Raw genomic sequence first — 23,988 nt, 5'->3', positions numbered from 1 at the left:
CTTTACGACTTATGCTTGAGAATTTATTTGCATAAAAATGCCAGCGCTTTCCCACCCAGTCCCTAGAAGGGGTGGCCTGGCAGACGCGCTAACGATCCCATGAAACAGATAATCAGGTTCCAGGCTGAGCTGTGTGTCGGGGGGCTGAGGGAGAAGCGGAGAGGGGGGGGGCGGTGGGAAAAAAAAAACGGAGTAGAGGGTGTTCAGATATAGAATTCCTCTGTGTCACTGTCCCCGGGTCCAGCCAGGGCTGGGGGTGGTGCGATGTCTCTGCCAGTTCGCTCGGTGTTGGGAGCATCTCCAGGGAGCCTGGGGGACAATCCTGTGCGTGAGGTGACACCAGAAGCCGCGGGCGCAGCAACAGCTGTCGCCAAGGAGCAGGGAGGCCCTTTGGCAAAGAGAGGGAGGGAAGCCCAGGGCATCTCCGCGGTCACCCCGCTCCCAGTGGGTGGCGGTCCTCCTCTGGCACCTTTGTGCTTGGGGCAGTGGCCGCCACATCCTTCGGAGGCGAGGGGCGTTTCCACGGTGCTGCAGAATCTACTGGGCGCAGAGTAGGCAGAGACCACTGACAGGTCGGAGGAAGACAGCCGCAGGCCCGTGTCCACATCCGTCTCTTGGGACCCCTCTAAGTCATCGATGGAGAGCAGGTGGCCGTGTCTCCGATCCGATGCCCAGTGCCCTGGGGCACCTGTGCCGGACAGGCACTGCGGCACATCCGAGCGGGCTGCGGAGGGGTCCTCTGTGCGCAAACAAAACAAGGACTTGCTCCTTGGAAACAGGGACTCGCTGGGGGAGCTGCTGGTTCGTCCGGCCAATCCCCGCTGGTGCCGGGCAGGCAGCCCCGGCCGGCGGGGACCCAGGCGGGGGCTGCCCGGCGGGGCCTGCTGGTCGCCGCCAGGGGCGCGGCTCTGCGCCGAGGAGCTCGGGGAGGGCGCGCGGCGAGGCTCCTGCTCCGAGGGGTGGCGGGCTCCGCGGGGTGCAGGGCATTTCTTGTGCGCCCTCTGCGCCTGTAGGGGGAAGAGGGCGCATCCCGCTAGTCACCCGGGAGCTTGGGAACTTTCAGCACCGTCGTGGCAATACATTTCACTCACCAAACTCTACAGCAACGACCGAGGCAGCAGAGCCTGGGGCGATGCCAAGGAGGGCCTAGGGGGAGGGGCAGTCCCTTGTCTCAATAGTGACACTCCAAGTGCAAAGGGGAGCGGCTCAACAGACGGGCCAGGGGAATGAGGGCCTGGCCGAGAGGAGGTAAGAATTCCCTTTAAATGCAAAAACAACAAACAAACCAATGCCCCCCCCCAAAAAAAACAAACAAAAAAGAGAATTACCTTTAAATGTAAAAAAAAATAAAAATATTAAAAATGGAAGGATCTTTCCCTCGGACCACAGCCCGACTGTGATGGAAGCAGTGAGGGTGGGCGGTGCAGTGTCTCAGATCAGCATGAGGGGGGCTGAGCGCCAGCACCCGTGTGATCACCAGGACACACCCTAGCGCTGGCCTGCCGCTCAGGGTGGTACGTCTCCCAGGAGGGAGGGGCCATCAGGGGGTCAGCATTCATTTACTCGCTACCGGGAAGCCTACGCTAGCGGTGCCTGCAGCCTGACCCCTGGGAGGCGCCAGGGGGCGTGGGCCACAGCTGCCCGCTTCATGCCCCGCCCCCCCGACTCCGCCCCATGTCTCCCCGCCCTCCCCGTGGCCCCGCAGGAGCCTCCTCTTGCCGGAAACGGGGCCCTCTGTTCCGTCGGGTCTGCTGTTCTCAGCTTCTGCCTCTGGTCTGGCTCGAAGCCCAAGCCTGCAGGGCGACCTTGCCACGCAAAGTGTCAATTCAATCACAGATTTAGGGATAGACGTAGGGCCTGGCTCTCGGGCACAGAGGCTCACTGGTCTGAGTTATGGGTCCTGGGTATAAGAAAAGCGTTCTGACTGCGGTTTACCATAAGGGGCATTTCCTGGCACCCTGCCTCCCTGCGCGCAGAAGCCCGGTGTTCCCACAGCCACTTGGGACATAGCGTTCAATGTCATGTGCATTTATCGTGTAGCTGATACGGGGAAAGGAAACAGCAAGGAGAGGGCCTCAGTCTCTGACTGGATGAAACTGACACTTCATTGAAAGGACCGAAAAAAAAAAGATGGAACTCAGACGAGAGAATGTGATGACGGAGCCCACACGCCCCCGCCTGCCCCCGTGGGAGCAGAGAGGAGACTCCCGTGGAGGTGGCCCTCCAGGTGGGCCCCGAGATGGCCAGCTGTCCTGCCGGCGGTGGCGTGGCTGGCGGGAGAGGCCATCGCAGAGGCTCAGAGGGGAGCGAGGGACTTGCAGAGCAGCGAGCAATGTGGCTTCATTCAGGGAGGCCGGGCGTGCAAAGCAGGGATGAAAGGTCAAGTTGGGAAGGGGGTCTAGTGCTGAGGGAACCCACGTACTGCTCCTCCGTTCGCTCCTTCTACTCGGGTCCTGCTCAGTCCCACCTGTGTTTCTCCTATAAGACCCGTTCCTTCCATCAATTGCTCAGATCTTTATCTGCCTAATTCAGATGACTCTTAATCCTCTAAATAGACTGACTCATTCTTTCAGCCGACTGTTACCTGTTACCGGCTGGTCTTTTCCATGGAGCTTCTCAAACTGGTGTGTTTGAGCTTTGAGTGGGTTATTAAAGGCGTGCTGAGATATAATCTCTCAAACTAGCAGCCTCTTGCACCACCTATATATCATTTTCTGTGTGCTCTTGAACGTGAAAAAGGTCTCGAGGGCGAGGCCCAGATAATTCCAAATTAGAAATGGTCTGAGCCCCGCAAATTAACACTAAACAGGTAAGTGCGGCAGAGGGAGCCATGATGGTCACGTGAGCAGCAGGCGACGGGGCCGCTGGGGCACCAGAGGGAGGCAGCACCGGGAAGGGTGGAGAAGCCTGCGCCGGCCCAGGTGCCCCGCTCCAGCTCCGCCCCCGGGCGGAACGACAGCTCGCAATTGGAGTTTCTTTCTGTGCCCCTCCCCTGGGGGGTGGCTGCTTCCAGCCTCTCTGGTCTGCCCGTCTCACTCTACCAGAAACATTAACCAGATGCTGAGAACGAATCATGGTCGATGTTTGGGGGAAACTCCTCCCCAGGGGACCTTTCCAGAGGGAAACGGCACCCCGTGCCCTGCTCCCAGGAAGCCCCCGCTGCTGCCCCTCCTCCCAGCTGTCAGGGGCTGCCCTCCAGGGCTTCTCCAAGTGACAGAAGCCGTGCACCTAGGAGTGGCTTTCTTCCTTTCTCCTTGAAGCCATGCAGGCTGGCTGACTCATTAGAATCTGGTAGTTCCCTTCTTTGCTATTTATGGACCTTTTTCTAAGAAACAGGGAGCGTTGCATAAATCAATCTGCCGAAGGCAGCCAGTCATGGAGGCCTGGTTATGTCCCTGCACCCCACGCCCCGTCCCAAGCCTGAAACGCAGTAATAGACCCGTGGACCTCTTACGCCACTTGAGGCGCAGGCAGTGGGCAGCTGGGGAGGTAAGAGGTCTGAGCCGAAGCACCTTTTTCAAGGAGCTGGGTGTCAGCTGGCCCACTCCCTGGCACGTGGCTAGAGTCCCCAGTGAAGGTGACTGTCCCAGTAGCCTTGGCGGGGTACCACACGTCATTCATGGTGTCTCATGGACGTTCACAGTCAGGGAGTTCTCTCCCATACTCACACCTCCTCCTTTTGAGGAAGGTCATTCCCTCTTGTTCTGTCCTTGATGGAAACAACCAGCGTGGTGTCTTCTACTGTGTGGAGAGCCAGCAACACGCTTTTTAACCTGGGAACGACGTTGAGGGGCAGCCTCAAGAAAACTGGGCAGTGGGTTCACATGAGAAACCAGATTTCTGTTTTAAAAACAAACATCGTATTTTGCATGTCCTTTCAGTGACTTCTGGGTAGTTTTTATATACCTACAAAAATTACTACCTGCCAGCAAAACCTACATTGTCTTTAAAAAAAAATTTCTAACGATTTTAATTTAAAAATATTTACTTAACCTATAGTAGACATAGAACATTTTATTAGTTTCAGGTGTACAACATAATTTGATATTTGTATATATTGTGAAAAGATTACCATCATCGATAGTTATTTTCTTATGAAAATTTTTAATCTTTGCAACTTTAATATGCAACACAGAATTAATTATAGTTGCCATGCTGTGCATTATACATCCAGGACTTGTTATTCTATGATGGGAAGTTGGGACACTTTGACCATCTTTACCCATCGCTGGCAACCACCAAGCCATTCTCTGTATCTATGAGTTAGGGTTTTTTAAAAAAATCCCGTGTATAAGTAAGCAGATTCGGTATTTGCCTTATTTCACTTAACATAATGCCCTCAAGGTCCACCCATGTTGTCACTAATGACGGGATTTCCTTTTTATTAATGGCTGAATAAAATACCACTGTACATATGTACCACGTCTTCTTTATCCATTCATTCCTCGATGAACTCTCAGGTTGCTTCCATGTCTTGGCTATTGTAAATACTGCTGAAATGAACATGGAAGGAATGCATATCTTTTTGAGTTAGTGTTCTTGTTTCCTTTGGATAAACACCCAGAAGCAGAATTGTTGGATAGTATGGTAGTTTCATGTTTAATTTTAAAAGAAACTTCCATACTGTTTTCCACACTGGCTATACCAATTTACATTCCCACCAACAGTGTATATGGGTTAGCTTTCTCCACATGTTTGACAACACTTGCAACTTCCTCTTTTATAATAACTACCCTAACAGGTGTGAGGTGTCTCACACTGTGGTACATATTTGCTTATCCTTGAAGATTAGTGATTGAGCAGGAATTAATGTACCTGTTGGTCATCTGAATGTCTTCTGTGGAAAAAATGTCTATTCCGATTCTTTGCTCATTTTTAAATCAATTTTTTTTTTTTTTTTTGCTGTTGAGTTATATAAATTCTTTATATATTTTGGATATTTACCCCTTATCAGGTATATGATTTGCAAATATTTTCTCCCATTTGGTAGATGACTTTTTCATTGTTGATGGATACCTTTGATGTGCAGAAGGTTTTGTTTTATGTGGCGCACTTGTTTATTTTTTCTTTTGTTGCTTGTGCTTTTGGTGCCAACCCCCCAAAAATTATCACAAAAACCTGATCTCAAGAAACGTACTACCTCTGTTTTCTTCTAGGAGTTCTATTGTTTCAGGTCTTACATTCAAGTCTTTAATCCATTCTGAGTTAATTTATGTATGTGATGTAAGATAGTGGTCAGTTTCATTCTTTTGTATGTGGCTGTCCATTTTCCCAAAATCTTTATTGAAGAGACTGTCCTTTCCCCATTGTACAGTGCGGCCTCCTTTGTTGTAAATTAATTGATCATATATACATGAGTTTATTTCTGGGTTTTTTCTTCTGTTCTATGGATAGATGTGTCTGTTTTTATGCCAATACCATACTGTTTTGATTACTACAGCTTTGTACTATCATTTGAAATCAGGAGACATGATGCTTCCAACTTTGTTCTTTCTCAACTCTTCTTTGGCTATTTGGGGTCTTTGATTGTTCTGTATGAATTTAGAATTGTTTATTCTATTTATCTGAAAAATGTCATTGAGATTTTAATAGGCACTGCACTAAATCTGTACATTGCTTGGGACTGTGTGGACATTTTTACAATGCTGATTCTTTCAATCCATGAAAATGGAATACCTTTCCATTCATTTGTGTCTTCTTCAATTTTTTTGATCAATGCCTTGTATTTTTCAGTGTACATACAGGCATTTCAACTTGGTTAAATTTATTTTTAGGTTTTTAAAATTCTTTTTGATCCAATTATAAATGGGTGTCTTTCTTAATTCTCTTTCTGATAGTTTGTTTAGAGTATAAGAGCTGCAACAGATATTTATACACTGATTTTGTAATCTGTAACTTCACTGAATTTGTTCATTGTAACAGTTTTTAAATGTGGAGTAGAATTTCCATTATATATCATGGTACTTGCAAATAGTGACACTATACTTCTTTTAAACTGGATGCCTTTTCTTACTTTTTCTTGCCTAATGGCTCTGGCTGGAGCTTGTAATACTATGTTAAGCAAAAAGTGGTGAGCATTGAAATCCTTGTCTTCTTTTCTCATTTTAGATGAAGAGCTTTCAGTTTTTTACCACTGAGTAGGAGTTAGCTGTAGGCTTGTCATATGTGAGCTTTATGATGTTAACATGCATTCCCTCTACATCCAGGATCTGAGAGGGCTTTTCTTTTTATCATAAATGAATGTTGAATCCTTCAGGTGCTTTTTTTTTTTTTGCATCAGTTGAGATGACTGTATAGTTTTTATCCTCTGTTTTGATAATGTGGTGTATAGCACTGATTGACTTGTGAATGTTGAACCATCCACATATCTCAGGAATAAAGCCCACTTGATCATGGTGTATAGCCCTTTTCATGTATTACTGAATTCTTATTGCTATTGTTTTGTTGAAGATTTTTACATCTGTGTTAATCTGGAATCTTGACTTGCAATTTTCTTATCTTGTGGTGTCCACATCTGGTTTTGGCAACAGGGCAATGTTGGCTGGTAGAATGAGTATGGAAGTGCTCCCACTTCTTCTAATTTTTGGTAGAGTTTGAGAAAGATTAGCATCAGTTCTTCCTTAAATGTTTGGTAGAATTCACCAGTAAGGTCATCTGGTGCTGGGCTTTTGTTTGTTGGGAGGTTTTTGATTACTGATACAATCACTTTACCAGTAAATGGTCTGTTCAGATTTTCTATGTCTTCATGATTCAGTCTTGGCATGTTGTATATTTCTAGGAATTTATCCATTTCTTCTAGGTTTTACAGTTCGTTGGCGTAGTCTCTTATGATCCATTGTATTTTTGTGATAACCATTTTAACATCTTCTCTTTCTGGTTTTATTTATTTGAGCCCCCTCTTTTCCTTGGTAATGCTACCTAAAGCTTTGTCAAGTTTGTATTTCAAAGAATCTGCTCATAGTTTCATTGATCTTATTGTCTTTTTGGGGTCCCCATTACACTTATTTCTTCTCTAATCTTTCTTTCTACTAAATTTTGATTCATTTGTTCTTCTTTCTCTAGTTTCTTGAGGTGTAAAGTTAGGGTTAGGCTGTTTAACTGAGATCTTTCTTGTTTCGTGAGGTAGGCATTTATTGCCATGAAGTTCCTTGTTAGAAATGGTTTTGCTGTATCCCATAAATCCTGTTAGGTCATATTCCTATTTTCATTAGTCTCAAAGTATTTTTTAAAGTTTCTCTTTTGATTGCTTCTTTGACCCACTGATGGATTGTTTAATAGCATGTTGTTTAATCTCCATATACTTGTGAAGTTTTCAGTTTTCTTCTTGTAACTGGTTTCTGATTTCATACTATTGTGGTTGGATAGGATGTTTGATCTGACTTCAGTCTCCTTAAGTTTATTAAGACCTGTTTTGTGGCCTAACATAGGATCAATCCTGGAGAATATTCCACGCGCACTTCAGACGTGTCTTCGGTTGCTCCTGGATGGAATGTTTTGTATGTAGCTGTTAAGTCCTCAGGTCTAACATGTCTTTTAGGACCAATGTTTCCTTATTGATATTTTGTTTGGTGAAAGTAGGTATTAAAATCTTCTCCTAATATTCTATCTTTAGGTCTGTTAATATTTGCTTTATTTAGGTGCTCCTATGTTGGGTGCAAAACTACTTTCTGATATTCTGTGTTTTGTTGGATTGGTCCCTTCATTGTGATAAAATGGCCTCCTTTGTCTGTTATTACAGTCTTTTTCTTAGTCAGTTTGTCTGCTGTAAGTATAGCTTCCCCCTTTTCCTTTTGGTTTGCTTTTGCTGGAAGTCACTTTTTCAATCCCTTGCCTCTCAGTCTCTGTGCATCCTCACATCTGAAGTATCCTGTAGGCAGCATATAAGGGCATCTTTTCTTTTTTTTATTTTCCATTCCACCACTCAATCTTTGGATGGAAGTTTTATCCCATTTACATTTCCGGTGATTATCGACAGGTGTGTACTTACTGCCATTGTGTTCGCCGTTTTCTGGCTCTTTTGTAATCCCTTTGCCCTTCTTCTTTTGCTTTCTTGCTTCATGACTTGATGATATGCTAACACGGCATCGGCCCTGAGAATGCACGTGCCTGTTAAGAAGGGTTCCTGGTGGCTTATTTGGCTCAAATTTATAAGCAGAGTCTGGTCGTCATTGCTCCACAGGGGACTTTGTGTTCTGTGCACTTCAGGGGTAAGGCGGCACTGCGCTGCCTGCCTTCCTGCGCTGTGTTCCTGACGTTGGAGCCGACCCCTGTACAGGAGCTCCTAGGCTCACAAACCAACCAGTGGGCTGAAGTTCCACTTGGGACTGTGCAGCCATTTGAATCTTCACTGACCAACTAGGACACTGGCTCTTGGACTGTGCTTTTGTGAAGACTTGGAGCCCTCATCTGTATGAGAGGAGACCAACTGGGGACTGGGGGCAGGCACTCTTCTCCACATCAGCCAGCTGCCTGACGTCTCGTGGGCCCACTTTCAGTTTTCACTGAGGCTGCATGTCCCGGGCTGCAGCGGCCGCATTGGTTGGAGCGGCCGTACTGGCTGGAGCGGCAACATCGTCTGAGCTGGAACGCTCCCTGCAGCTGGAACTGCCTCTCTGGACCGGACCAGAGCTGGAACACGAGGGCCACCCTGTCCGGCAGTCTTACCTGAGCCGCCTCACAGCTGTGTTGTCCCGTGGCTGTGCTATGTCATAACTGGCCTGTGTCACTACTGAGCTGTCCCACAGCTGAGCTGTTGCACTGAATGAAGTCTGTCTCCCGCTTCAAACACCCCAAACTGGGGACTCCCGGTGGTGGTGAACAGATGAAGGTGACCTTTGGCTGATGGCGGAATGCTTAGATTCCTTTCAATTTCTCTTGGTTTATGTAGGTTTTTGCTTTGGGGGACCATGTGGCTTACAAAAACAACTTCTATTTTTAACAGTCTATTTTAAGTTGTTAACAAGTTTGAACACATTATAAAGCTCTACATTTTTACGCTCCCCCATGTTTGTTGGTTTTGATGTCACAATTTACATCTTTTCCCCTTGTGTATCTATTAACAACTATTATAGCTGTACTTATTTTTACTATGTTAACTTCCATACTAACATTATAAGTGATTGACCCATCCCCTTTACAACACTAGGTTGTTCTGAATTTTACTATGTGCTTACCGTTACCAGTGAGACTTTCCTCTCATGTATAAGTTCTGTATTTTCCCTGAATGTTTATTTTCGGTATGATTTATGAAACACCCTGCCATTGACTGTGAAACACTGGCGTAGGCTGAATTCTTGTTTATATTAACAAAGGATCGTCAAAAGTTGATTAAGGATCACTTATTTAAGGATTTCCAAAAGGGCAAAAGCGAAATCATTCAAAGAACATATTTTAGATGTAGCTGACAAGTAATTAGCAACAAGTTAAACAAGAATGCCATTTTTGAAATTCGAATGAAAAAGAATGAGGAAAGCCTATCTGAACAGTGGAACAGGTTTAATAAGAAATCCTCATATAGGGAGTCTCAGAAGAAGTAAAGAAAAGAGAGAAAGGGGCAGAAACATAATTTCAAGAAAAAAATGGCCGAAAACTTCCCAAATCTGGGGAAAGACATGGCCAGCCAAGTATAAGAAGCTCAAAAACCCCCCAACAGCTTCAACCCACAGAGATCTTCGCTGACGTACATCCTAATCAATCTCTCAAAAATCAAAAACACAAAGAGAATCTTGAGAGCAGCGAGGGAGAAGAGTCATCCCATACAAAAGAACCCTGATAAGGCTGCCAGCAGACTGCCCGGCAGCAACCTCGCAGGCCAGCAGAGTGGGGGGTATGCTCTACGTGCTCAGAGGGGAAAACCTCATCCGAAAATACGCCGCCCAGCAAAGCTGTCCTTCAGAAATGAAGGGGACATGTTTAGCCAGACAAACAAAAGCCGAGGGAACTGATCACCATTAGACCTGCCCCACAAGAAATGCTAAAGGGAGTTCTTTCAACTGAAACAAAAAGACGTTTACTAGCAGCACAAAAATCTATTAAAATATAAAATACATGGGTAAAGGTGAATATATAGTCCAATTCAAAATACTCCAATACTGCAGTGGTGGTATGTAAGTCACTTTAAAATCTAGCACATAGGTCAAGAAACAAGAATGTGGGAAATAATAGCTATAATAATATGTTAATGAACATAATATAAAAAGATATAATTTGGGATAACATAAATTGTGGGGAGAGGCAAGTAAATGTGTAGAATATTCTTATGCATTTAGTTATAAGTTACAAGAGCCTGTTGGTAAGCACAGAACAAAAACCTATAATAGAGTCACAAATGATAAACAGGAAAAAGCAAACCACTACCCAAAAAAAAAAAATCAACTACAGAAAAAAGTAGCAAAAAAGAAGAAACTAAAGAAGAAACAATCAGAAAGCAATTAACAAAATGGTGATAGTAAGTCTTCCGCTATTAATAATTGTGTTAAATGTAAATGGGCTAAATTCTCCAATTAAAAGACACAGACTGGCTGACTGGATAAAACATGTTACCTACAAGAGACTAACTTAATCATTAGGAACACTCACAGGCTGAATGTGAATGGATGGTGAAAGATATTTACAGCAGGTAGAAAGTAAATAGAGCAAGGGTAGTTATATTAGACAAGAATAGATGTTAAGTCAAACTGTAACAAGAGACAAAGAGGATCACTGTATAATAATAAAGAGGTCGATTCATCAGTAGACTATAATTGCAAACTATATTATATACATGTAACACTAGAGCACCTAAAATATTACATCATTATTAACAGATCTGAAGGAAATAGGCAGCAATGCAGTAATAGTAGGGGACTCAAATATGCTATTTTCAACAATGTATAGATCATCCAGAAATAAAATCAATAAGGAAATAGATTTCAATGACTCTTCAGACCAAATAAACAGACATATGCTGAATATTTCATCCAATAGCAGCAGAACACACATCATTCTTAAAAGCACACAAAACATTCTCCAGGACAAATCACATGATAGGTCATAAACATGTCTTAGCAAACTTAAGAAGACTGAAATTATACAAAGTATCTTTTCCAACCACAATAGTATATAAGTTGAAATTAGTAACAGGAGGAAAGCTCAAATGTGAAAATTCGTATTTGAAATATGAAAATCACAAGTAAGAAAATTCACAAATATGTGAAGATTAAATAATATACTCATGAAAAACCAACAGGTAAAAGTAGAAGTCAACAGGGATATTGAAAATATCTTGAAAGAAATGAAAATAAAAGCACAACATATAAAAATCTATGGGATAGAGAGTTCTAAGAGAAAAGTTTATAGCAATAAACACCTCAAATAAACAACCTCAATTTATACCTCAATGCATTAGAAAAAGAAAAAAACTAAGCCCAAATTTAGCAGAAGGAAGAAAACAACAAAGATCAGAGCAGAAATAAATGAAACAAAGACCAGAAAAAACAAGAGAAAAGCTCAATAAAACTAAGAGCTGGTTTTTGAAAAGAAACAAAATTGACAAACCTTTAGCCAGATTCCCTGAGCAAGGTCTCAAATAAAATCAGAAATGAAAGATTACAACGGATAGCACAGAGATACAAAGAAACAGGATACTATTATGAACTATTTATTATTATATGCCAACAAACTGGATAACATAGAAAAATGGATACATTTTTAGAACCATATCCTACCAAGACCAAATCATGAAGAAATAAAAAATCTATAATGAGTAAAGAGATTAAGTAATCACATCTCCTAAGTGTCCACCAGTAGATGAATAGCTAAAACAGCTATAGTACGTTTACACAGTGGAATACTACTTGGCCGTAAAAAACATTTTTACCCTTTGCGACAGCATGGATAGACCTGGAGAACATTATGCTACGTGAAATAAGCCAGTCAGAGACAGACGAATACCATATGACTTCCCTCATATGTGGAATCTAATGAACAAACTGAATTAACAAGCAAAACAGCGACAGACTCACAGATAGAGAGCAGGCTGCCAGCTCCAGGGTGGGGGCGGGGCTGGGGGAGTTGACGGATGGAGCAAAAAAGGAAAAACAGAAAGAACTCATGGACACGGACAACAGTGTGGTGACTGTGGGGCGGGGGAGGGGGTAAAAGGGGGCTGAATGGCAGTGGGGAAAAAATACAATAAAAATAAAATTTTGGCCAAGAGAAAAAAAATGTGGTAAAAAACCTTCTTACTCTCTGTGATGTAAACTCGCAGCAGTTTAGATCCAAGTATCTGTGATTCTGAAAAAAAGTACGAAAACCAGAAAACTGTGCCTGGTATAATCTGCTCTGAGCAAACGAGTGGGGGAGGCCGAGCCGAAACGTAGGACTTCCTCTTTGTCTGACTCGGACCCCCCACCATGTTAATTAGGTTAGCATTCACTTTTCCTCCCTTTCTGGTACAATTATTTGGCCAAAGTACACTGAAGTTGTGCTCTCAATTAACCTTTGTCTGGAAAATGATACGGATAATGGAAATTCTGAAGAATGAGTTTCACTGCCACGTTCCCCTCTCAACAATCTCACTTTTTTTTCTTATCTGCAAATCTGTTTTAATAATAAAACTTGCCTTTTAGCCTTGAATTCTCATCAGCTTTAACCACTGCTATGGCCTACATAAGTTTCTTCTTACAGCATTGTCTGCTAGCTCGTTTAAAACAGAGAACTATTGAGTATATTTGTAATGTCTGTGCCAGCAACAAGGCTGCCTGCCTCAGAAGAGATCAGCTAGCTGCCCCGCAGAACAAAGGCCCAGGCTGAACAACATCTCCCTCCAGCCCTCCTTAGAACGCATGGACGTCATTGTCATTGTAGACTCTAAAGACCAAAGATGGATCTAATCTCCTCCATAAATCTGCCTCGCTGGGGAAAAATGCTAGCTGTGGAGATTATTCTTGTCATAACAATGCCTCTACTTAGCAGAGAATTTAGGACAGCACCTCAAAGTTTTGTGGGTTAATAAGAGGCATGCCAGGAATATGTCAAGCACTTACTGTCGCTACTCCTTAACGTCCTTAGGTGTTCTTGGGTCAGAACTGTGTGTGGGCTTTCTTGGGCGGTTGAAAAGAAAGTAAACATACGAAATTAAAAATAAAATCTGGACTTTGAAGTGCTTACTGTTTACGACACAGATGCAGAAACAAAGGACCCAAAGATGGGACAACTTGATCGATGTGCAATGGATACGTCAATTAAATAAGCATTTTCACTGAAGGTAAGATTGGAGGCAATGTATACGTTATAAAGATGAGCCGTTTCAGGCTCGCGTTTTCAGAGGTGGCAACAACCTGACGTGTAGTCAGAGGGCCATTTGCCCGGAGAACTGCCAACCCCTCTAAACTGCTGCAGTGTCAGGGCCGAAGGACCAAGATGGGCACGGGGCTGCGGCCTCAGGTCGGGTTCGCCCTGGATGGAGACCACAGAGGCGGTGGACCAGGCCCCCCTTTTGTGGGACCTGGGGGAGCCCTGAGGAAAGGGGCCCCCTCTCGGAATGCCGTCAGCGAGAGGGGGCCCCTCGAACTGCCTCCCTGGTTCTGGGCTCCCCGGTTCTGTGGCGGGGTCCTTGGGTTGCCACTGTCTGGAGGACCAGGTCTGAGTCGCCCTTGGACTAGTTCTGGGTGGGAGTAAATGAACCTTCTATAAGTCACTCAGTTCAAATCCTGGAGTGCTGATGGAGGCAGCTCCTGACCTGCTTTTGGGCACAGAAAAATAGCCAAAAGCTACTTCTGAAAAATTAATACCCAATTAATTAAAGTTACCAATGTCAAGCCTATTTTTTCTTAAACTCACTAAGTTCAACTCTCAAATCTCATTACTAACTAATCTAGCAGAATGTTAGCAGGTAACACATTTTTTAAAAGGGCTCTTTCAGCTTAATTAACTAATTTCCTTTTAACATCTTAAACTGCATTTATATACTTAAGGTATTTTCTTTTTAAGTTCATTCAGCGGTCTGATAAACAAAACCTTTTAATTACTTAAATAACTTTTGTAAATCTAATCAATTAAACATGGGAAATACTGAATCCTCTTAAATGTTTCAATGTTAAAAATTTACTAAAGCTTATCCTTATATTTCTCAACTTAAAACTGTGATTATCAATGAATTCTAAACCACATATTAAATTGGAAGCACAGGTTGATCTCGTTTTAATAGACCAAGCTCTCTAAAACAAAACAAATTTTATTTCATTTTATTTTACTTTATTTTTATTGTATTTTTCCATTATCCTTTATACCTGCAGAGATGCTTGTGCTGTCAGACCTGGATTTTTTTTTTCTTCTTCCAATCAAACAATGAACACTGGGTTTCTCTTTCTGCTTTGTCTTCTAGAAAGCTCAACACTTCATGTCCAATTCCTTTCTCTCTCTATCCTTCTCTATATGCTTCCTGATCTCTTCATCGGGACAATTATCCCGAAATCTATATTTACTTAAAATATTTTAAGAAGGCAGTATATAATTTTAATATGCCAAAACAGAAAGTATTGAAGACATAAAAATAAAACTAAATAGCATTATATAACATTTTCAGTACATCAATGTGAGAGAGGCTGTTGACTAGCTTCCTTCCCTAAGCAGATCAGAGATACTTGCACGCTCAGGCAGAACGTCTATTTTAACCAGGGTCCCCCCGACTTACAAGTCATTGAGTTTGAAGCCGATTTAGAAAAGTTTCCTTGGCCACAGGAGAGCCCCACTGTGAGACACCGTGGAGATGTTGTTTGTCACAGTCACTTCAGCCAGGGGCTACACAATGCTCTGGTATTTCACAGGCTAAGCCCCCTTCTTCAGGGCTGCGGGGAGGTCCAGGGGGCAGGGCGGTGGGCAAAGAGCCCAGGGACATTCGGGCCTTCTGCTCGGAGCAGGACTGGCAAGTCCAGCCACTTCCGTCCTCGGCTGCAGACTGCACGCAGAGAAAGCATCTGCCAGCAGGCGCAGTCACGCTGGGTCTCCTGGGGGCCGGGGTGCCATGGCGGCACCAGAGCCAACAGCTTTCAGCGGCAAATGGGCACCCTGTGCGACAGGCCTGGGGTTGGTCCAGGCTCCGCCTGCCACAGTGGCCTGCCCCTCTCCTTGGCCGAGGCCCGTCATGCCTTCCATGTCCCTTCCGGGTCTACTGTTGCCCCCTCCACACCCTTGGTCTGCACAGGACAGAGGGATCGCAGCCAGGGGTCACCCAATGGGCGAGGTGAGGGCTCCGGCCCAGGGCCCGAAGGCTTGCTGGGGGCCACGGACTGCAGCAGGGCTACAGAGGAGGCGGGAGCCCTCTCCCCTCCCCCACGCCCGGGGGCTGGTGTCTGCAACAGGGGGCTATGTTGTTTAAGAGCAGGTGTTTCCTGAGAGCCTGCTGTGAGCAGGCACGGTGACAGGTGCAACGAGCCACAGTAACTGGATTGTCACACGTGCGCCTTTGCAGACCTCCCTGGAAAGGACGCGATTTCTTTGAGGTGACAGAAGTCCAAACCAGTGGAACCTAGACCTTCTGGTGGCAAGGCTATACCTGAGTGTGAAGAGGGAGACAGAGGTCCTCTACATAATGTCCCAGAGGGTCCTGGGCCTCACTCTCGGCACGAGGCCAAAAACCAGGTCAAAGGGTCCTTCAAGTCAAAGTAAAGTTTGACCCTTCATTTGGGTGGGAAAGAGAAAACTAATCAAAAGGTCTGAAGCCCATTCAGTAGGTTTCCTTTTGTACATTTTTGGAGATAAATGAGGATGAAATTAGTGAAAAAAATTTTAAAGAAAACTGACATATACATCTCATCTGACAAAAACACTGCAAGAAAATACACCAATGTGCTCTGTGATGCAGGGAATAGTACAGCGATATTTTTAAAAAATTTCTAATTTCCAAAAATTCTGGGGTAGTTTGGTTTCATTTCTTTATAATAAAAATATTAACATGGGAAGAAAATTCACTGGACATTAAAGGTTTTTTTGTTTTTGTTTTTGTTTTTGTTTTCTGCCTGGTGTTTTAAGGTTAGGCCAAACTGATGGAGCTCTTAGGTCACCACGCAAATAGGATTTGGTCTAGGTCTGTGGGACCCGGGGTCAGACCCCACCTGCTGGCCTCCAGAAAGTTTCTGCTTTAGTCTCCTGGTTTCCCCATATTTATATAAAAATGATCACCACAACATTGTGACTTGTACTCTTGATGTTCTGTCCTGAGCCTCCTACCAAGCACAACTATAATATCCTTTAAAGTGAACTTCCCCAGATGTTGGTAACAAAACATGAAGCGACTGATGGGGAAACTCAAGAGTTGGAAAATTTAGTTTTAGGGAATAAGCAGCTTTGCAGTTAATGCAGGTGACACGCGATCGTTTCTGGAACTGAAGGTACGGCCCACCCTGACTCCAGGAGATGGTAAGGAATTCTTGCGACCTTTGTGCCCTGGGAGGGCTGCAAGCAATCAAGGTGGCATCCGAGCCATTGGTTCCAGGAAGAGATGTCCCACCACCCAGGGCACAGGACACAGATAAAGAATCACCCAGGACACAGATGAAGAAACACTGGTCAGAGGGTGAAAGGATGCTAGGGAACTTGCCAGACTGCAGCTCTTGCCTGATTAACCCCTCTCCTGGATTCCCGACTCCCCCACCTCACTTCCCCCCCCCGAATTCCAAACCCCTTACTTACTACACTTTTTCCTCCTCACACAAAGGCTTGAAAGGAAATGGAAGACGGTCTGTTAGGGTACAAACCCGCTGTGTTCTCAGGTCGCGAGCCCCTGAATAAAGCGCCCACAGAGATTCAATGCCTGTCTCTGCTTATCGGGCCTGGCGGCGACGGGCGGCATGAACGCGGACGTCTCTGGTTTCACAACGACCGGGCAGGGCTGCCTTCGCACAGCCCGTGCCTGGTGAACGTGCAGGGAGGGTGCTGCGGGGCAGCCTGTTTCGCATGCAGGGTCTCAGGCCCAGCCTGGGCTTCCCGGGCCGGTCTCTGAGACAGACCCCGGGAATCGGCCTTTAGGCCCGCTGAAGTTTGAGAAGCGTCGGCCGAGGGATGCCCCTGTCACTCCTGGGCTCCTTGGAAAAGGACAGAGGAGGACAGTACAACCGGTGTGCGTTCGTGAGTCAAATGCATGGATCATCTGCTGTTGGTAATGTGGCAATATGGTAATATGACCTAAATCCGAGGGCATGCAAAAAATCCAAACGATCCAATGGAAAAATGGGCAAAGGACTCAAACAAACACTTCTCCAAAGAGGACATACAGATGGGTAGTAGACATACGAAAACATGCTCAATGTCACTAATCATCAGAGAGATGCAAATTAAAACCACAATGAGATATTGCCTCACACCGATCAGAATGGCCGTCATAGACCAATCAAGAAGCAGCAAGCGCTGGTGAGGATGTGGAGAACGGGGAACCCTCATGCAGTGCTGGTGGGAATGCAGACTGGTGCAGCCACTGTGGGAAGCAGCATGGAGCCACCTCGAAAGATGAAAGATACCTGCCTTGTGACCCTCTAATGGCAGGTATCCTTGTCAGGCTCCTCGGAACTAAGGAGATGTCAACACAGAACCCAATGTGGCCGAGTCGCAGGAAGTATGTCTCCATTCTTTAGCAGCTCCAAGGAACAGGTCTACTACTCCCAGCCCTTGGCTGGGGATGAAAAAGCCAGGCTCCCTGCCATTTACTAGCTACCGAAAGCTGGGCTGAGAGAGACCACGGGGGGAGGTTATCCTCCCTCTTGGACGGGCCAAGCCCCGGAGCTGCAGGCAGGACCGCCTTGTTTTGCGCAGCCTCCCTCAGGACAGTGGCTTTTCTGCATTGACACTGGGCTGGCACCTGGCCCGCATGGCAGGCCCCGCACAGGAAGAAGCCCAGGGGGTCCCGTCATAGCTGCTGCAGTGGACGGCTGGCTGCTGACACTGCGGTGAGGGTAGAAAAAGCGTGACCGCTGCTCCCGCACTCTGAGCCGGGGACACTGGCACGTCTCAGGCATGGCTCATTTTTCCCTCACGGACTCGAAATCCTGTCCCTGAGGATTTTCCATTTTGCATTTGCTGCTATAAAACTCAAAGTCCAATTTGAGGCCTGTTTCTGGAACTGCATTGTCCAAGAGAACTTTCTGGGATGATGGAAATTTTCTGTGTTTGTGCTGTCCAGTGGGGTGGCCACTAACCGCATGCAGCTACTGAGCACTTGAAATGTGTCCGGGGGATCTAAAAATGGTTTAAATTTAATCTTTGTTGTATTTTTTCTACATTTTATTTAATTTTATTTAACTTTTAAATTTAAATGGCCACATGTGGCTAGTGACTACCAAGTTGCAGCACAGCCTTAGCGGGCATAGGGAAAATGACATGCATTTTGCATGTCACACTTGGCTTATCTTACTTTCCTATCACTATTTTTCCTCCATTTCAAATCCCTTAGGAATCTAATGATTTTTATTAAACTTTTTGTGTGGTTTATATCTTTGTCAGGCATCTTGAATCTTGTTTTAAAAATGTGAAATCTACTGAAAACACAAAAGATAAAAATATACCATATTCCTATTCCCAAGTTTTTGACTAGGAACGTCCTCCCCCACTAATGCAATGTAATTAGATTTATTTATTTTTAGAGAAGGGAAGGGAGGGAGAGAAACATCAGTGTGTGGTCACCTCTCGTACACCCCCTCCTGGGGACCTGGCCTGCAACCCAGGCATGTGCCCTGACTGGGAATCGAACCGGTGACCCTTTGGTTTGCAGGTTGGCACTCAACCCACTGAGCCACATCAGTCAGGGCAATATAGAGTAATTAATATGTTCATTGAGGGGAAGTGAGTCCCAGGAGTGGGAAGGGGGAGGCCTCCTCTCTGTTTCTGTTTCTGTTCTGTTCATCTGGGTTCTGCTTACACAAATAAAAGTTCAATTGGTGCACATTCACTGAGCTGTATATTTATGATGTGTGCACTTTTTGTAGGATATCGTTTATATCAATAAAAAGTAAAGAAGAACATATAAAGAGGATCTCTTACGTTCAAAGTACAATGTTAGTTTAGTTCTGGGAGATGTGGATTCACCACCTCAATTCCAGAAAACGGTAGTTCAGTGTTGCCAGGTGTTAACGCAAATTCCTAAGACGCCTTCTTCAGAGGGTCTCAGATGACTCCTGTTCCTGACCCCCCGCCCCCACCCCCACCCCCGCCTCCTGCCTGTTCCCCCCGACCCAGCAGCGCCAAGAAGGAAGGAGAGGGGAGTTTCAGGGGGAGGAAGGCTTTCCTTCTGTCTTATCAGATCTTGGTAAAAAACATTTCTGAGTTCTTGGAAGAGGGTGAGTACCTCCCAGAAAAAAACCCTCTTAGCTTTTCTCCTCCAGAGGAATTAAATAGGAGCAGATGCCCTCTGAAATATGGACTGTTAAGTCGATGAGGCAGGAGGGGAAAATACAATACAATTCATATTTCAAGGGTTAATTAAAAACTACCCATGAAAAATTTTTCTTTAGTGTATAATTCCACCCAATTGAACCAAAGCATATATTAAAAATTACAGTTGAAAATGGAACTTGAGAAATACATGCTACTAAGGAAAATACGGATAAAAATGAACTTTCTCAACGGTACCTGTCTCCATGACCTAAATATCTTAATTTTGCTAAAGACTGAAGCATAAATTTTTACTTTTGAAAGTAACTTAAAGCCCTGGCCAGGGAGCTCAGTTGGCTGGAGCGCCATCCCGATACGCCAAGGTTGCAGGTTGGATCCCCAGTCAGGGCACCGTGCAGGAGTCAATCGATGAATGCATAAATAAGTGGAAAAACCAATCGATGTTTCTGTCTCTTTCTAAAAAAAATCAATAAATATATAAAAAAGAAACAAAAAGTAACTGAAAGAGATGGGCAGATGTGTATGCCAGAGCAGAAGGTCGACTCTGCAGGGAAGAGTAACAGTGAGCTGGTCACGTGGCCATCGGCAGCAGTAGGAGGGGCTTTTAGTCATTTCTGCCCGTTTCAAACATGCCACTATTCTGAATAAAGGCCTGCATTCCGGAGGCCTTTATTTTCACACTTTGATGCTGTGACTTCAAAAGCCTGCACGTGAACAGATTTTATAACCGTTTAAACATGTGGATCCTCTTTGAAATATTCTCTCAGTGGTTCCTTTGAGCAGAGGCCAGGCCATCCTTTCACCCTCTGCTCCTTCGCTTACGCTATGCCCGGGATCAAGAGAAAAAAGCATTCTAATTACTACCAAAAGGAGGAAGTCCCTTCAGTAACAATCACATGCATTTTGGTTTTTCAGTATAAACAAAACCTTCCATTGACTTTTACTTCTTTGACAGCATTATATTTTGCATAAAGAGCTGGCAGTCTTCATACAAAAAGGAAAGTGTTTTCTCCCACTTCAAAAGGGGTTCCAGAGCAAATGCTGGCTTTTGTTATCCAGGTCACTGAATAATAAAGCGATATGATTTACTTATCTGTACAGTTCAAAGGGAAATCTGGAAATTAGCTCATTCCTATAAATAGTAAATATCTCTAGGTGGCCTTCTGACTTGAGCGATGTGTCCTGGCTGCAGTTATAACCAGATATCTGACCTGTGCCAAGTTCTCACTGTATTTTGTGATATGTGGATTACAGTTCTGATGTTTAATGCCCAAACCGACAAAAACGGAACCTTCCCCTGTGATTCAAGTAACCATGATCCGCACCTTCCAAGACAACCGCCCCTAAGTCACTGTTAACTTTCTCCTTTCAGGTAGCCACAAGTGAAAACTGAGGCTGTTGGGAAAAACGAAGTCCCCTATTCTGATTTACATGCTATTCAAGAAAGCCTGGGTTTGGAAAGCATTTATGGGGGCGGGGTGGCGGGGGGGTGGGGAGACACAGGTGTAGGACATTATTAAATCAATCGGCTGAACTGGGAATTCTGGGGTACGATGAGCGATCTTGAAAGAGTGTCAGGCAGCCTTGGGAAGGACGGGAGGAGAAGGGGTCCAGTATCTGAGCAAAGGCATACACCGAGGAAGAAGAGGGTTCCACTGCACCGTCTCCTTAAAACGCGCCCACTTGCCCTTTCCCAAGCTTAATGAAACCAGAAGGCCCACAGCCATCACCTACTCCTGAAAACCTTTATGAGAAAGCCGTTTTTCAAGTGATCACTGAATTTTAAGAACCTACTGCTGGGCATTGGAAGGGTAGAAGGTGGGGTGGCCCAAGAGCGAGGGAGAAAGCAGGCATCTTCTCCACTGAATGGAATATTTTTCGCAATTTTCATAGGTGGGCTTTCCTGAAGTTCCTTTGTCGGGGCGGGGGGCGGGAAAATATTGGTAAAACTCCCTGAGCGTGGGGAAGGAGAGTCAGGAATCTTTCACAGCAAGTTCCCTGGGATATAAACTCCTCCGTAACCTCCAGGAGCCATGAGCATTTCGGGGTGCGCCAGCATGGGAGGCCGAAGAGGCAGGGCCGGGGTAGGCAGCCGCTTGCCTGCGGCTCGTGGCCACGACAGTGAAGTGAAAAGGACCAATGGAAAGCGCCCTCCTCTGCTGTTCGGGGACCCTAGGGACACCTTGACCCAGCCTGAGGCCACCGATCCCTCCTCCTTCTGACCTCGTGGCTGGGTAACAGGTAGTCCACCAGGGGTTCCGGCAGAGCCAACCCGCTTTTTCTCTGTTCCCCCCACACAGACGTGGAGACAGACACGGCCGGACCCCCTGCCCCCGCGCGCGCCCCGCCAGGGTACCTGCAGCAGGATCCTGTTCCCGTCGTGGTCCTCCGTCTGCCAGCGCCCCTCGCTGATGGGGCTGCAGGGGTTGGGCAGCAGCGGCACGAGCTCGCCCAGGTCGCGGACGCGGAACTCGAGCACGGCGGAGTCGGTGGGCGCGGGGCTCTGGTCGCAGGGCAGTCTCTTGAGGGAGAACTGGATGTCCACCTCCAGGTTGGAGAAGACGGGGAAGATGCAGAAGTCCTTCTTCCTCTGGCTGGGGCTGCGCCGGAGGATCAGCTCGTAGAACTGGAGGCTGTCGGCGTAGCGGTCGTGGCGGCAGTAGACGGTGAAGCGCACGATCTCGCGGCCGTAGTGCACGGGCCGCACGGCCCAGAGCGGCGTCCCGGGAGCCAGCGAGAAGAAGTCCTGGCTGCCGGGCAGGTAGGGCAGGAGCCTGCCAGGCACGCGCTCCGTGTGGTGGTGGCGCCAGGGCGGCCGCCGCAGCGCGCGGTGCAGCCGCAGGATGCGCTCGTCGCCGAGGTCCTCCTGCAGGAACAGCAGCACGGCCAGCGCCGGCTGCGTCCCCCGCGGCGCCCTCCGCCGGCGCCGCGCCGCCCGGCGCTCGGAGACCCGGAACAGCTGCAGGTCGGGGTGGATCCAAGCCAGGACCTTGTCGATGGCCTCCTGCAGGGGCCGCGATTCCCCGGGGTCTGCGATCACGTGGATGCTCACCAGGAAGGGGTCCTGCGCCTCCTCCACGGAGAGCTCACCTGGGGGCACACGAAGAAAAACGAACAAAAAAAAAAAAACAAAAACAAAAACAAAAAAACCCCAACCCCAAATGGTGACTGTGTCCTTCGGGTGTCCCGCGATGACGGGCAACGCCTGGGCAGGAAGAGACGCTAAATTCTAAGTGAACTGACTGCATGATCAGTATGACTTTCCGATCCCAACTCAGGGGCAAAAACCACTGTTGCGACACCCTAGAAGCCAGGAGCTGAAGAACCATCGCCACGGATGGTTCCCAAGCGGGGCCGCGACAGGAAAGCTGGGCAGCCGAACTTCAGCAGGCTGAGTGTACTTTTATTAGGCAGCAGAAAGCCAAGTCTCCATTGATCTGGAAGGGACAACGGGCCCCGCCGAGAAGGAGCTGCAGCATTAAGTGTACGCCTCTTAGCATTTCCTGGAGTAATGGCAGTGCCTCCCCCCACAAACGTTCCCTGTATAACTGCGCTCCTTTGGTTTGCTTATTTCATCGGCTTATTTTTCCATTCATGTGACACATATTTTGGACTCCTGCGTGCCTGCCCCGTGCTCGCTGCTGTGCCAGGCGCGCACTCTGATTGACGGACCAAGCCGCCGCCCTTGAGGCCTCCTGCCAAAAGTGTCCTGGTGGTGGGTGGCCTGCTCCTGGTGGCCTCGTTGCTGGAAGCACAGGGAAGAACAGCCCAGGGACAAGCGCAGAGTTGTTGCTGGCGCTTATTGGGGCTACGGTCCGGGGTGCGGGACTCGCGGTGCGGCACTCGCGGTGCGGCCACCACTGCCTGTGCAAGGCGGCCTCTGGGCCTCTCCTCCCGCCAGGTCTAGGCAGAAGCCCGCGCGCCCTTGATGGGTCAGTCCCGCTCCCTAAGTCCTCCTGGCAGAACGTTCGGAAGCTTCGAATTCCAAGTGAGAAGTTCACTGTTTAAAGTGGCAACACTTTTCAATGGGGCGGGGCGCGGGGGGCGGGGGGGCGTCCAGTTTGCTGGCCACGAATATTCGGTGTATTTTATCAAATAACCCAATAAAAGCCTTGCTTTTGAAAAATGCGTTCTGTTTGCATTTATATAAGCTTTATGACTCATCCAAGGGCAATCAAGAAATCTTGATTTTATTTATTTAATTTTCTTCTCATGGATGAGTGAGAAGTGTGATGGAGTTTTGGGGTGGTCTGCTAAACGCCACAAAAATTATGTAAGTATAATGAATAATGCACATTTATTGAGCATGTAGTAGGCAGCAAAAAAACACTGTCCCCCTGCTAGGGCTATGCACAGTCATACTCTTATTGAACCATGCTAAAGGCCAATATTTCATGGTATAATAGTATAAAAATCATTTGTAAGATTTTTATATTTCAACATCCTCCTTTAATAACATAAGGCACTTTACAAATCAGCTGTTCTATTGAAAGAACTTGCATGGCATTGGCATATTTTTCTTTTTTTGCTTAAAATAATATTTCACGTATTGTATTTTTTCCATTGCCATGTATCTCCCCTATACCCTCGGTCACCTCTACCAACCCCCCGCCACCAAAAAGCACC

The 23,988-nt window shown here is 46.3% G+C and overlaps 1 protein-coding gene across 1 annotated transcript in view; it reads right to left on the bottom strand.

The window, feature by feature from the left end:
• Positions 1-203: 203 nt before the first annotated feature.
• FAM124A (family with sequence similarity 124 member A) overlaps positions 204-23,988 on the bottom strand; it is a 51,225-nt gene continuing 27,440 nt past the window's right edge. The window contains exons 3-4 of the mRNA XM_054586644.1: positions 21,719-22,452; positions 204-1,007 (exon numbers count right to left, since the gene is read on the bottom strand). Of these exons, the coding sequence (XP_054442619.1) occupies positions 204-1,007; positions 21,719-22,452 (1,538 nt within the window). The remainder of the gene's footprint in view (positions 1,008-21,718; positions 22,453-23,988) is intronic.

Source organism: Pteronotus mesoamericanus, unplaced genomic scaffold (genome assembly GCF_021234165.1).
Source record: "Pteronotus mesoamericanus isolate MK-2021 breed Mesoamerican mustached bat unplaced genomic scaffold, CSHL_Meso_final contig_94, whole genome shotgun sequence".
NCBI classification, from domain to species: domain Eukaryota; kingdom Metazoa; phylum Chordata; class Mammalia; order Chiroptera; family Mormoopidae; genus Pteronotus; species Pteronotus mesoamericanus.
Note: the sequence above shows the minus strand (reverse complement) of the source record. Positions and strands in the feature narration are given on the sequence as shown.